The 15,783-nt window shown below is 41.8% G+C and overlaps 1 protein-coding gene across 2 annotated transcripts in view; it reads right to left on the bottom strand.

The window, feature by feature from the left end:
* Positions 1-1,383: 1,383 nt before the first annotated feature.
* Positions 1,384-15,783, bottom strand: part of GOLM1 (golgi membrane protein 1) — a 78,620-nt gene continuing 64,220 nt past the window's right edge. For both annotated transcript variants that reach the window (XM_055123892.1, XM_055123891.1), the window contains 4 exons: positions 15,543-15,693; positions 14,641-14,913; positions 10,450-10,557; positions 1,384-1,801 (listed from right to left, as the gene is read on the bottom strand). In XM_055123892.1, the coding sequence (XP_054979867.1) occupies positions 1,728-1,801; positions 10,450-10,557; positions 14,641-14,913; positions 15,543-15,693 (606 nt within the window). In that variant the 3' untranslated portion in view covers positions 1,384-1,727. The remainder of the gene's footprint in view (positions 1,802-10,449; positions 10,558-14,640; positions 14,914-15,542; positions 15,694-15,783) is intronic.

The following is a 15,783-nucleotide window of genomic DNA, read 5'->3' as shown; positions in this document are numbered from 1 at the left end:
CTCAGAGAGGGGTGGAGAAATCGAACCCGGGTTGGCTGTGTGCAAGGCAAATGCCCTGCCTACTGTGCTATGGCTCTTTCATAGATACCCTTCAGCTTGGTGAATAAGTGAACGGTTATGCTGACATAACCTGAATGCAAACTAGATCTTCTTGCCTTCAGTGACTACAAGGGCATAGTGATTGCCCACGTGGGCACTGTGTGGCCTAAATACGCCACAGCTTTAGCCCCCAGTTCTTTTGCTTATACTAAATGATGCAAGGCCTCTGCATCTTATATCCTGTGACTTTTAAGTTTATTTTAATGAACTGGTTTTCCTCAGTGAAAATTTATGTGATGCTGCCAGACACTGTATTTCATAAGAGTAATGAGCTAAGCCTATTCAAATATTAAGAACCAGCTCGAGGGTCATGAGCTAGAGCTCGTGACTGAGCTGCAGAAGATCCAGGCTTCATCTCTAGGGCTGCACGGTCTTGCAACACAGCCAGGAGAGTTCAAAAAATCACTAGGCAGGGAAGAGGAGAATCTACTTGAGTCAGACCTATATAAATATGAATTTGGATTAGTCATTTTCAAATTAACATTTGATTGTTTTGTTCTGGCGCCACCTGAAGCTGTGCTTACTCCCGGCTGTGCTCAAGGATCACTCCTGGAGTGAGCTCAAACTGATAGGGACTATATTGTGCCAGAGAGCAAACCTGGTTGGCTGCGTGCAAGGAAAGTGCCTTACCCACTGGGATGTATCTCTGGCCCTGACATTTGACTTCTACATTGCTCTTTGTAATAGTAATTTGCCAAAAGCAGAATGTGTAAGGTATGACCTAAACTCCTGCATCTTTCCCGCCTTCTACTTCCCAATCTGTAACACACTTGAACAGCAGTGCCCTTCTGTAAGTCTGGTGAGAAGTCGCCCACACGCTGCTCCCAGGGCTCTGCCTCCTCCCTGTGCTCTGCTGCATGCTGGGGGTCTTCTCTTTGCCCCAATGTGTCAGAAGCATAATACATTAGTGGATTTTCTTGATATAGTTATTTCAGTTTTTTTGCCCTGCACAAGTAAGTGAAGTATAGATCACAGCATCTAGTACCAAGTCATTAGAACTTGTTTTTACATTAATGTCAAATATTATGTTACTAGTTTTAAAAAACATTTACACAAAATACTCTGTATTTTAGATTTGTTTGAAGCTGTTTTGATGTTTATGGGTGCCCCTTACTATTATCAGAACCAGAAGTAAGCACATAAGAACATACAACAATAATTCAGTGCTGCCCTAGGAGAAAAGAAAGGGCAGACTGTGGTCAGTCACTCAGCACAGTACACAGGGACAAGGACAGGGACAAAGGGTGCCAAGGAGTCAGACAGTGCTCTCCCTTGGCTCAGAAGTGAGGCTTTCTACAGGCTTTTATTTTTCAAATAAAGTTACATCCCAGAACAAGAAGTTACCATACTTGAAATACATATGTTCTATTTTTGGTCTTGATCTTCTCATATCATAAAACCGTATTAGCCAAGAAATTCTGATGTGATAGAGACAGTTCAGAAGTACCCACTAGAGAGAATACTGTCAAAGGACAGTCTCATTTTCCTACATAAAGTAAATACTACAATTCCACAATAATTATCCTTAGATACATACTTCATTTAGTACACTTCACAGTATTAAATCCCTCATGAGCATCTTGTAGTGATCTTGAATCGTAGCATGAAGTATGTGTTTCCAGTCTGATTCAGATTGTGTGATTCCTCTTTTCATGCTGATCAAGTAAATTTATGTTTCTTTCCTTATTTTCAGCACTAAGAACTAAAAAGAAAAAGAAAAAGCTTGTTGAGCAAACAGGGCAGATCCCATTTGACACACTGTCTAGAAGTCATACACATGCACATAAAGAGCTCTGTATCTGTGGCAGCACTGATTGGGTTCCTCTGCTGTCCAAGGACAGCACAACCACTGCACATTAAATTTGTAATGCATTAATTAATTAAGGACTGTCTTACCAGCCCTTCAGAGCTCTTTAGTAAAGTTAGACTTAATGCTTTTTATTTTTCAGGGGCCATTCCCAGGGGAGCTCATGGGAGGTGCCTCTCAAGGGGTCCTGGACCTGTCAGCGATGTTAGGTCCATCAGTGTGGACCAGGTAACAAGGGATCAACTCAGGCCTTGAATATGTTAGATATGTGCTATACCACAGGAGCTATTTCATTATCGCTGGAGGAAGCAGGTCAAACTACTTCAAGACAGAACCTTAAAATTTTTGGAGAGGTTTCATCAACTTAAAGCTTTCTTTAAAAGACCTGGCAAAGCATTTATCCCCTACTTTCCCTATAGCCTCACTTTGTTAAAATCTTCGTACAAAATTTTAAAGACACCTTAGAAAGTAGGCCCTTTTAAAGACATTTAGAGACTTGGATGAAGGCATGAAAAAAAAATCTCAGGGCTTCACTGGACAGCCAAACATTTACTAGCGCACAATTGAATCAAGCTAGCCCAAACTGAGACTTTCTATCAAATAACTGGTCATAACATTTCAAAAACTGTGCCACAAATGATTTTAAAAAGTGATCCCAATTCAAGGATACCAAAGTAATAATAAAAAATGGAGTGTATGAATCTAGATTAACTCATACCGGAGAAGGGATATTATAATAGGACAACTTATTAAACACCTGTAGTTAATTGCATAGTATGAATATTTTGTTTCAATCACTGTACTGTAATTACAAAAGGTGCTAACAGTTGGGAGCATCTGGATGAAGGATATTTAAAATTCTACTTTATAAAAAACCTAGGTTACCTTGAAATGAGTTAAATTTTAAACTATGTCAAGAAAACATTAAATGGCAGAGGTAAAGGAATATTACTGCAAGGCCAAAAGGAAGCAAGGTCACGTGACTCCTAAGGAATCAGTCACTTTTACCCTGAGGATTTCTCAAGCCTTCACAGGAAGACCCAGAGGAACGGCACTGGAGTTTAGAATGCTTGCCTTGCAAACATTTGGTTACAAGTTCAAATTTTCCATGTCCCACCAAGCACTGGAGCACAAACTCTGCTTTTTGAGCCTAGAAGCTCTACTGTCTCTGATCAGAGTGTGACAAGCAATTTCTGGACACAGAGCACCCAGGGAGTATGACCCCCCCAGTAAGCACAACTGCAAAGTGTGAGCACCACAGCTATGAAGTACAATTCCGCACAGGGCAGCCACTGAAAGATCTGTGAGACTTGGGGGGCATCCAGGCTGAGGGTGGAAGCACCACAACCTGGTGTGCCACTCTGGCAAATACTAGAGAATTCAACAACAACAAAAAAAAACAAAAAGAGAAGAGGGAACATACACAGAAAGTAACATAGTTAACATGCCATGATATTAGCATAACAACTGCTTTTGGGGTCTCAACCCCAAAAGCTATCAATAACTGAGGCTTACAATAACTTACAAGCTTTGGTAGAGTGAAAAATACAAAGAGTATCAAAAACACTACCTTTCCCAAAAAGAATGGGAAAATATTGCATTTTGTACATTTAATAAGGGTTAATATCATATATATACATATATATATTTAATACTCGTCCTTCACAACGATGCCACTTTGGAGGCTCTTTCAGGGTCAGGGGAATGAGACCCAGCATTGGACGAGTAAAGAGAGGCTTCTAAAATCTCAGGGCTAGGGCAAATGGAGACGCTACTGAGACCGCTCAAGAAATTTGACAGGAGCACCCCGGGCTTCCCTCCCCTCCGGACTGCCGGCCGAGTGGCCGGCACGCCGACCCCAAGCGCCGCCGCCGTCCTGTCTTCCGGCAAAGGTCTGTGACGCTCCCTCGACCCGCCCTTCCGGACCCAGCCTGCTCCGCGGCCCTGAGCACCCCGGGCTTCCCTCCCCTCCGGACTGCCGGCCGAGTGGCCGGCACGCCGACCCCAAGCGCCGCCGCCGTCCTGTCTTCCCGCAAAGGTCTGTGGGAAAGGGGCGTGGCCTAACCGCCAGGGGGCGTGGCCTAAGAAAAGTGGGCGTGGCCTCATTACCGGCGGCCAAAGCTCACGCGGCGGAAAGTAGTTTTCTCAACATCCTATCCAAGACTAACATCCTAGCTATTCGCAAGCAGTAGGACAATAAAACACAAGACTTCACATAAGAACATCTCAGTAGGAGACCAGGTTCTACACCGGCAAGTAAAAAGCCAACCACTATTAACTGAGCCTATCCACAATCCTTTTTCACAACAAAAGGAAACAGGGACACTCATCATCAAGAGCCCTCTTTCATATCACCACAAACAACATGAAGAAACAGCGAAAATCCCCATTGCAACCAGAGGACGATCAAAGGAATCCGGAAACCTCAATGGGCGCCTCCTACAAACTTGACCTCTCTGAGAAAGAATTCAGACTTGAAATCCTCAACATGTTCAATCAACTCAATGCAAAGATGGACAACTTCAAGGAAGACCTGGCGGAAACAATACAACAGACAGCCGACAAAATACGCGAAGAAATGAGAGCAGAAATAAAAAACCTTCAAAAAGAAATGAAGGATTCCGTACATGAAATCCAAAACTCTCTGACTGCCCTCAACAATAGGATGACTGCAGCCGAAGACAGAATCAGTATGCTTGAAGATGAGCTGCAAGAGGCCTACAGGCAACATCAAACCATGGCAAGAGACCTCAAAATAGCTCTAGCCAGAATCAGAGTCCTAGGGGATGAATTCAAGAGGAACAACATTAGAATCATAGGACTACCAGAACCACAGGGAACCAACCCCAACGAAAAAGACACAGTCAAACAAATCATTGCAGAAAACTTCCCACAGCTGGACAATGCAGGCATCCAGATTCAAGGCGCCCGGAGAGTGCCAGCTAAAAGAGATCCTAACAGAAAAACCCCAAGACATATCATAGTTACAATGATGGACATCTTCCAGAGAGACACAATACTCCAAGCAGCAAGGTCCAAGAAGGAAATCACATACAAAGGAGCACCCCTTAGGCTCACAGCAGATCTATCAGAGGAAACCCTCCAAGCTCGAAGGCAATGGTGGGATATAGTGAAAAAACTCAATGAAATCAACGCTTCACCAAGAATACTTTATCCGGCTAAACTCTCATTCAAACTAGAAGGAATCATACACTACTTTGGGGATAAACAACAGCTCAGGAACTTCATAGACTCAAAACCAAACCTAAAAGAAGCACTAAAGGGGCTATTGTAAGACAAGAACAACCTCTACAAGCACAACAAACCCTTGCACAAAGACGGCACAAAATCCCATAACAATAATCTCCCTTAATGTCAATGGTCTGAATTCACCAATTAAGAGACACAGACTGGCAAAATGGATTCAGAGACTCAACCCAACCTTCTGTTGCCTGCAAGAAACACATCTGAATAGCCAGAACAAACACAGACTCAAAGTCAAAGGATGGAAAACAATCCTGCAAGCAAACAACTCCCTCAAGAAAGCCGGAGTGGCTTTACTAGTATCGGACAACATAGACTTCAGGTTGAAAAAGATTAGAAGGGATAGTGAAGGCCACTTTTTATTAATCAAGGGATGTGTACATCAGGAAGAAATCACACTCCTGAATGTCTACGCACCCAATGAGGGACCAGCTAAATACCTACAACAGCTGCTAAGAGACCTCGAGAAGGACATCTCGAGCAACACAATAGTAGTTGGAGACTTCAACACTGCACTGTCTCCTCTGGACAGATCTAGAAGATTAAAACTCACCAATGAAATACTGGCTTTGAAGGAAGAAATAGAAGAGAGAGGGCTAATAGATCTATACAGGGCTTTATATCCCCAAAAAAAGGAATACACATTCTTTTCCAGTGCACATGGAACATTTTCCAGAATAGACCATGCGCTGGGCCACACAACATACCTCAACAGAATCAACAAGATAGACATTGTACCAGCTATCTTTTCAGACCATGATGCACTGAAGATAAAACTTAACTGTGGACAGATGCAGAAAACCAAATCAAACACCTGGAAATTAAATAGCTCGATATTGAACAATGAGTGGGTCAGGAAGGAAATCAAGGAAGAAATCAAAAGGTACCTAGAAACAAATGAGAATGAAGACACGAGCTACCAGAACCTGTGGGACGCAGCTAAAGCCGTTTTAAGGGGAAAATTTATAGCTCTGCAAGCATATCTCAGGAAGGAAGAAAGGGCCCACATAAATAACTTGACTTCACAGCTCAAGACCTTAGAAAAGGACCAACAAAAGGAGCCAAAACCAGGCAGAAGGAAAGAGATAATAAAACTTAGAGCAGAAATTAATGACATGGAAACCCAAAAGACAATCCGGAAGATCAATGAAACCAAGAGCTGGTTCTTCGAGAAAATAAACAAGATTGATAAACCACTAGCAAGACTCACAAAGAAAGAGAGAGAGAGAACCCTTATAAGCCGAATCAGAAATGAAAAGGGGGACATCACGACAGAAACCAATGAAATTCAAAAGATCATCAGAGACTACTTTGAAAATCTCTATGCCACGAAACAAGAGAATCTAGAAGAAATGGATAAATTCCTCGACTCCTATAATCTCCCAAGGCTGAACCAAGAAGACCTGGAGTACCTGAATAGTCCAATTAACATCAAGGAAATTGAAATGGTAATCAAAAGTCTCCCCAAAAACAAAAGCCCAGGTCCAGACGGATTCACTAGCGAGTTCTTCCAAACATTTAAAGAGGACCTTTTGCCAGTCCTTCTCAAGCTCTTCCAGGAAATTGAAGAAACAGAAACCCTCCCTAACAGTTTCTATGAGGCTCATATCTCCCTAATACCAAAAGCAAACAAAGACACCACAAAAAAAGAAAACTACAGGCCAATATCCCTGATGAACACAGATGCAAAAATTCTCAACAAAATATTAGCAAATAGAATTCAACAACTTATCAAAAAGATCATACACCACGACCAAGTGGGATTCATCCCGGGGATGCAAGGATGGTTTAACATCCGGAAATCAATCAACATAATCCACCATATCAACAAAAGAAAAGATAAAAATCATATAATCATATCAATAGATGCAGAGAAAGCATTTGACAAGATCCAGCATCCGTTTATGATGAAAACACTAGCCAAAATAGGTATAGAAGGGACCTTCCTCAATATAGTCAAAGCCATTTATCACAAGCCTATGGCGAGCATTGTCCTCAATGGGGAAAAACTAAGAGCCTTCCCTCTGAGAACAGGGACGAGACAAGGATGCCCACTCTCTCCACTTCTGTTCAATATAGTACTGGAAGTACTTGCAATAGCGATTAGGCAAGAAAAAGATATTAAGGGCATTCAGGTAGGAAAGGAAGAAATCAAGCTCTCACTATTCGCAGATGATATGATACTATACTTAGAGAACCCTAAAACCTCTACCAAGAAACTCCTAGAAACAATAGACTCGTACAGTAAAGTTGCAGGCTATAGAATCAATACCCAAAAGTCCGTGGCTTTCCTATATGCAAATAATGAGAGAGAAGAAAGTGACCTGAGAAAAGCAATCCCATTCACAATTGCGCCTCAAAAAATCAAATACCTCGGAATCAGCTTAACAAAGGAGGTAAAGGACTTGTATAATGAAAACTATAAAACACTACTTCAGGAAATAAAAGAGGACACGAGGAAATGGAAAGACATCCCCTGCTCATGGATTGGAAGAATTAATATTGTCAAAATGGCAATTCTCCCCAAAGCATTATACAAATTCAATGCGATCCCTATAGGGATACCCTTGACATTCTTCAAAGAAATGGAGCAAGCGCTCCTGAAATTCATATGGAACAATAAGCCCCCACGAATAGCTAAAGCAATCCTTGGGAAAAAGAAAATGGGAGGAATCAACCTCCCCAACTTCCAACTCTACTACAAAGCGGTAGTCATTAAAACAGCATGGTACTGGAACAAAGGCAGAGCGGCAGACCAATGGAACAGGGTTGAATACTCTGACATACACCCCCAAATATATGATCATCTAATCTTTGATAAGGGAGCAAGAAATGTGAAGTGGAGCAAGGAAAGCATGTTTAACAAATTGTGCTGGCAAAACTGGACGGCTACATGCAAAAAAATGGGCTTAGACCTCCATCTATCACCATGTACAAAAATCAGATCAAACTGGATTAAAGACCTCAACATCAGACCAGAATCCCTAAGGTACATTGAAGATAAGGTCGGCAAAACCCTCCACGACATTGAAGCCAAAGGTATCTTCAAAGCTGACACGCCACTGGCTAAGCTAGTGAAAACAAAGATAAATAAATGGGACTATCTCAAACTAAGGAGCTTCTGCAACTCAAAAGAAACAGTGACCAAAATACAAAGACAGTCTACAGAATGGGAAAGGATATTTATGCAGTACCCATCCGATAAAGGGTTGATAACAAGGATATACAATGCACTGGTTGAACTCCACAAGAAGAAAACTGCCAACCCGATCAAAAAATGGGCTGATGAAATGAACAGAAACTTTTCCAAAGAAGAAATCCGAATGGCTAAGAGGCACATGAGAAAATGTTCAACATCACTAATCATCAGGGAAATGCAGATCAAAACAACAATGAGATATCATCTCACACCACAGAGACTGGCCCACATCCCCAAAAACAAAAGCAACCGGTGTTGGCGTGGATGTGGGGAGAAAGGGACTCTCCTTCACTGCTGGTGGGAATGCCGACTGGTTCAGCCCTTTTGGAAAACAATATGGACGATTCTCAAAAAGTTAGAAATTGAGCTCCCATTTGACCCAGCAATACCACTCCTGGGAATATATCCCGGAGAGGCAAAAAGGTATAGTAGAGATGACATCTGCATTTCCATGTTCATTGCCGCTCTGTTCACAATAGCCACAATATGGAAAAAACCAGAGTGCCCGAAAACAGATGATTGGCTAAAGAAACTCTGGTATATTTACACAATGGAATACTATGTAGCTGTCAGGAAACATGAAGTCATGAAATTTGCATACAAGTGGATCAACATGGAAAGTATCATGTTGAGTGAAATGAGTCAGAAAGAAAGAGACAGACATAGAAAGATTGCACTCATATGTGGAATATAATGTAACTGAGAAGTACAAGTTGGCAACGATGCAACTTCTGGCAGATATCTCTCTGGACTTAGTTACTAAAATACTAAATTACAGAAACCCAAAACTGAGAGGCCGCTAAGTGTGGTCACTCGACCTCACACTTCTTCATCCTCAGCAATGGAAAACAAATTACCTAATGCTTCCTTTTCAGCAGGTCTGACTTTAGGGGAGAGACTCTCCAAACAATAATAGTGAGTTTTCTTGAAATATTGTATGCAATCAAAGTGAAAGTAAAGTGAAATTTATTAGTTACACAGGCGGGGGGGGGGCTTAGGGTGGGGGGGCTAGGGGCGTGGGGGTGTTTGGGGTGTGAGGGGGCGGGGTGGAGCTATACTGGGATTCTTGGTGGTGGAATATGAGCACTGGTGAAGGGATGGGTATTCGAGCATTGTATAACTGAGATTTAAACCTGAAAACTTTGTAACTTTGTAACTTTCCACAATAAAAAATTAAAAAAAAAAAAAAAAAAAAAAAAAAAGAAATTTGACAACGGGATGATGATGATGATGATGATGATGATATATATAATACTCATAATTTACCTACAATAAATGATAAAGATAAGCCAATTTGCTGGTTGACATTGAACATATTTATGATCACTGATCATCAATGAAATGTATATTAAGGCCAGAGTGAGACACCCTGAAAGTATCTTCCATCTAAAGAGCATTAACAGTGTTGGAGAGGTGAAGGCGTGGATGGCCACACCCAGCAGTGCTCAAGGCTGATTCTGGCTCATGACTCAGGGATCACTCCTGGTGGGGATGGGGGACCATATGGGATGAAAGGATCAAACCTGGGTTGGTTGCATGCAAGGCAAACACCCTATTCACTGGATTCTGGCCATTTTTTTTTTCAGGTTATTTGCTTTTGTTTTGTTTTTGTTTTGGGGGTCATCCCCAGCAATGTTCAGAGGTAACTCCTAACTCAGCACTCAGGAATTATTCCAGGTGCTCAGGGGATCATATGAAATGCTGGGGATGATATCCGGGTTGGCTACTGTACAAGGCAAATGCCACAGCCGTTGTACTATCCCTCCAGCCCCACTCTTGGCCGTTTTTTAAGTGATTAAACAGGGAACCAGTCATTTTGCTGAAAGTTCTAATAAATCCTAAAGAAAAATCCTGCAACTCCAGTTCCTGAGGGCTTGAGCCCCACTAAATATGCACACTTTGAAAAAGCAGCCTTGTCAGTCAGCTCTGTTCTCCACTGCTCCCACATAGAAGGGCTTCTGCAGAAAGTCCCTTCAAATACCTACAATGGTATTGTTGGGATTCCTTGTACAGTGACTCCAGATGTTCATCACCAGAAAGGAAACTGAGAGGTGAGCCCACCCCTCCATGCAGTCATTACCATTCAAGCTTTTATCATTCCATGCAAGGGCTGCCTGCTTGTCTGTTTCAGATTCAGCCTCATTTTCATCCATGTTATAGTCATCTTCTACTTTTTTCTGATTTCTCCCTAAAAATTAGCAAAGACACAAAGTAAGCCACATAGTTTCTCTTTCGGTACCACAGGAACAGCAGAGCACAACGGCAGAGCTATTGTTGGATGATCCCAAGCATGCTTTTTCAGCTGAAGTACTTTGTTTCCTCTCAGGAAAAGGCAGAGACCCCGCCTACTTCCAGTACAAATACCCCTTACTCTCTTCTTTGGATAGTCTATGTAAAACTGATCCTAAGCAAAAGCCTATGTTCCAAAATGAAGAAGGGGAAATTAGCTAACTAAACCAAAGATCTCATTTTTCTTTAAATTAAAAAATATTTTGGCACTGTAACTTAGAAAGCTTTCAATAACAATTTTGGTATTCAACATTTCAACTCCAAATCAAGTGTTGGTGTCCTTTCATCAAGCCCAGGGTCCTCCCCCTCTCTTCATACAGCCTCCTTAGCAAACTCATTTAAAAAGAAATTTATAGTTTGTGTCACATGTCTACAATAGTATTAACTAGTACAGTCCTGATGTCCATCAGTCACCTGGCCTCCACACCCCTTAATCTGCTCCCTACTGCCAGTCTGCACCCACATATGCTCCTGTCCCTTGACTTCCCATTTCCTTATTATTCACCATACTACTTGTCACTAGATAAAGGAGACCATCTGGTATCTATCCTTCTCCCACTTCGTTTAATAGGAAATACTCTAATTCTATCCAGATTTCAGCAAACTGCATGGTTGTTTCTTTTCTTATGGCTGCAGAGTATTCCTCTGCGTATAGATACCACAGCTTTTTAACATTTTGTGCCATTTCCAGAGATGCTCTGGGTTTACTCCTGGCTGTGCTCATGGTTCATTCCTGGTGGTGCGCAGGGTAGTATATGTGGTGCTGGGGATCAAATCAGGGTCAGCTGTATTTAAGGCATGTACTACCTCTCTGGCCCCTGGTCACTATTCTAAGTAGGAAGGTCGTTTTAATCTTCTTTATTTTTTGTATATAAAAAATAAATTGTTTATTATTTGTATAGAAAAGCAACAGATTTTTGAATATCGATTGATAGCCTCACTCTGCTGTATTGCTTTCTTTCTACTAGTTTTTTAATGGAACCATTTAGGGTTCTTCAATGTTTATTATTATATCATCTCTAAATAATGATAATTTTACTTTTTTTCCAATGTGGATCCCTTTTATATCTTTTATTGCCTAACTGCTATGGTAAGAACTTCAAAGGCAATACAGATAATAGGAGGAAAAGTGGACATCCTTACATTGTGCCTGCACTCGGGTGGAAAGCTCTCAGTTTTTCACCACTTAAGTATGATGTTGGCTGTGGGTATGTTGTAAATGGCTACTACTGTATCCTGAGAAAGTTTCCTTCCAACTTAATTTGTTGTGGTTTTTAACATGAATAGATGTTGAATTTTATCAAAATTTTTCTCTATAAATTGATAGGGTCATACATCTTTTGTGTTTCTTTCTGCTGATAATGGTGTGTTACATTAATTTGTATATGATGAACCATCCTTGCATCAGTGGGATGAATTCCACTTGATCATGGTATAGGAGTCTTGTAATGTTGCATTCAGTTCACTAAGATTTTGAGGATTTTTGTACCTATGTTCATCGTGGATATTGATATTTAATTTTTATTAGTATTTTTCACTTTTGGTAATAGGGTAATGTTGGCTTCATAAGAGCTGTAAGAAAAGATTCCTATTTCTTTCATAGTTTGGAAGAGCTTGAGGAGATCTGGTTCTAAGTCTTCACTAAAAGTTTGGTAGAAGTCAAATGAATTAATTTGACCATGGATTTAGTTCTAGGTCAGTTTGGGGTTTTGTTTTTTTGGGTTTTTTTTTCTTTTTGGGTCATACCCAAAAAGAAAATATTCAGGGGTTCAGCAATGTTCAAGGGTTACTCCTAGCTCTGCACTCAGGAATTATTCCTGGCAGTGCTTTGGGGACCATATGGGATGCAGAGGATTGAACCCGAGTTGGCCATGTGCAAGGCAAATGCCCTACCTGCTATACTATTACTCCAGTTCCTAGGTCAGATTTTAAATTGCTATTTCAATTTTCTTTCTCATGATTGTACCATTCAGGTTTTCTACTGCATCTTCATTCAATTTGAGGAGGTTATCTGATTCTAATTCCTCTCTTCTAGGTTCTCCAGCTTAGTGGCCTAAAGCTGTTGGTAATAACCTCTTGATTTTGTCCTTCTGTTTTGTTTCTATTATCATTTCTCCCTTTCCATCTCTATGTGGGATCTCTTCTATATTCCCTTGTTAATCTAGCTAAGGGTTTGAAGATCTTACTTATTCTTTTGAAAAAGAAAAAAAACAATTCCTGGTTTCACTAACCCTTTGTATTCTTGGTTTCTGTATCATTAATTTCTGCTCAATTTTTATTTCCTTCCTCCTACTAACTTTGAGATTCACTTGTTGTTCTTATTTTAGATTCTCAAGCTGTAAGATTAGGTTATTGATTTAAGCCTTTTCTCTTTTCCTGTTGCTATGAATCTCCCACTTAGCACTGCTTATATGTCCTATAAGTTCTGATAGGGCTTTTTCTTTTTTCCTTCTTGTTTGTTTTGTTGGAATCCTTTAGGTTCTTCTCTGATTTCCTCTTTGATTAAGCTGTTAGTTAGGAGTTGAGGGTCTAAATGTTGAAGTTTTTCCCTATCTTCTTTTTATGGATATTTTCTATTTTCTTAGCACTGTGATCTGAGAAGATACTTGATATGATTTTTGTGTGTGTATGTATAATTTTGTGGCTATCTTAATTATACTCTAGATCCATGTGGACGAAAGAATTCTGTACGCAAATTTTTGAGTGTGGAGGATGAACCCTGTGTCTGCCAATCCAGTTTTTTCAATTCCTCATCTAGGGGCTCTTGCAAAAATCATTTTTTAGAGATGATCAACTCATGGTTTAATGAGAACCTCACTGGCTTTAGAGACAACAAGTTTCCAGGTTAGTTCTGTAGTGCAGTGACTATAATGTTTTCCTCACAAACAGGTTTCTAATTCTAAAAGCATTTTCACAACATCTTGTTCCAGGAAATGCAGTGGTTCATGTAAGCCACAGAATAAAAAAATCTTTAACCTTTCACACAGGATTAGACCATTCATTACTATATCCCTGGAGATAAGATCAAGACAAAATACATTCAAAAGACACATTCATGGGGCTTCAGTTAAACATTTCATATGTGTACATATGTAAGTTAAAACCAAAAAAAAAAATTACAAAATGAGGTCTGGAAGAGTCAGCTCTGATCCTAAAGCCTTATGCACTCACCTCCTGAGGTGGAGCTAAGTCCAGGGAACATGTCCTGGACTTTCTTTCTTCAAGTGAAATCGAATGCAGAGTGCACCCAGCAGGCCCTGCAGGTCTCAGTCTTGCCCAGGCCAGTGCCCTGTGTGGGCCTGAGTAGTAGCATTGTGTGGAAGCACTGTGGATGAAACAGCTGCCTTACCTACCTCACACCTGCTTTCTGCACTGGCCCTGAAAACTGGGGGCATACACAACTACCTCAGAAGGGAAGCTGGCAAACTGTGACTCTTTAACAGAACTTGTGAGAATGCATTCTTATCAGAAAAGAAACACAAACAAACATTGAATGTAAGTGAAATCAAGTGACCTCTGCAAATATCAACACAATCCCCAGAGCACAGCTATCTTAAAAAATGCTGCTGGCTAGATTAAATCATCCATATTTTCACAGGATTAATGAAAATTCCTTCATAAACTATTGATCTAGTTCCCATACTTTGTTATATGTCTTTTAAAAAGATAAACCAGAAAGGTGGGGTACATTGTTCCTTTCTTTCAGTGCTCAGACAGACACAGAACTCTGCAACAGGAAGTGAAGGGATCGAGACAGGCAAGCAATCAACCTGCCCTGCTAATGCTGGAGAAGACGCCTCCTGACACACCCATCCCTAAAACCTTGTGTAGAGCCCCCCACCCCCATCTCCTATCCAATCCCCACCCCACTTCCGGCTGAATTGTAAAATTATGTGCCAGTGCTAGCAAACTGCATGGGAACCTTCTATTCAGGGGAGATGGTGGGAAGGGACCAGTGGCAGTCATGGAGCCTTCCACTCACCTTCCTCATCAGCTTCAGGCTCCTCGTGTCCATCGCGGATGATCAGCTGGTCCCGCTCAGGGTCCTCCATCTCCTCATTATTCTGGCTTGCCAACAGGGTGACTGGCGCCTGTGGGGTCTGGCCAGGGTCCCCAGCTTCTCCAATGCCCCGTCTATCCACCTGTCTCTCTTCTGTCTCAGCTTGCCCCTGACTTGGCTCTGGTGGCAGTCCCAGACTGTCCCTCTGGGTTTCCTCCTTGCTGATGACCTGAATCTCGTTGGTTTCCTCCATGCCTGGAATAATTACATTAAAACCAAAACAGAGAGCTCACACCGGTGAAGTCCCAGACCCTTCGGAGGGGGGAGAATGTTGTGGATGTGGACAGGGAGCTGCTAGGTAGTTTATTTGGTGACTTCAGCAGAAGACTCCAGGAAATCTATGCCCAAATATCTTCTTCAGAACCAGGAGGAAGAAAGAAGTGGTTTTGAAGAAGATTCCTGGATCATATCATCTTAGACACATTGACAAGCTGCAAGTTCAGGACTGTCAAGCCTGTCTGGACCTCCCAACAACCCCATGTCACTCCTCTGGGGCACACTGTTCTGTGACACCTCCCCAGGACACTGCAGCATGCCCCAAACAGAGGCACAGTTTGCACCTTTCCTCATGGATCTTCCACAAAAGGAGGTACTTAATTTACAAGGGAGAAAATCATGAATCCGATTCCAGGTACCCAGAGAGATGGTTACCAGCCATCTACCAGCCCTAGGACCCTGCTCAGCAACAGCCAAGAGGAACAGAAGCTCTGCCCCTGGAGGGTTTGCCTGGAGTGAAGGACCTTAACTAGTGCTCATTTTCATTTGACTGGAGCTCAAAGAGGAGCTTAGAAGTGTAAGGGTCAAGTTCCGCTTCACTTTCTTACCTGTTCTCTTCAAACCCACAGCCACCTCGGAGCTGGGGGCTGGTGTCTGGAGCTCCCCATTGCCAAGCTCCTTTCCTTTGGCTTGAGGCATCTCTCCCTGGGCTGGGCCTGCTTCCTGCAGCCGGGGTGGAGTTTCACTGGGCGCCTGGAGCTAAAATAGAAGAACAGAACATCAAGGTCAGGGGTTCCATGACATGAACTTTACAAGAATCCCTGCCAGGCAGTGGACCCCTCCTCCTTC

The sequence above is a fragment of the Sorex araneus genome, chromosome 1, assembly GCF_027595985.1.
Source record: "Sorex araneus isolate mSorAra2 chromosome 1, mSorAra2.pri, whole genome shotgun sequence".
Classification (NCBI taxonomy): Eukaryota; Metazoa; Chordata; class Mammalia; order Eulipotyphla; family Soricidae; genus Sorex; species Sorex araneus.
This window is presented reverse-complemented; position numbering and strand designations above follow the sequence as displayed.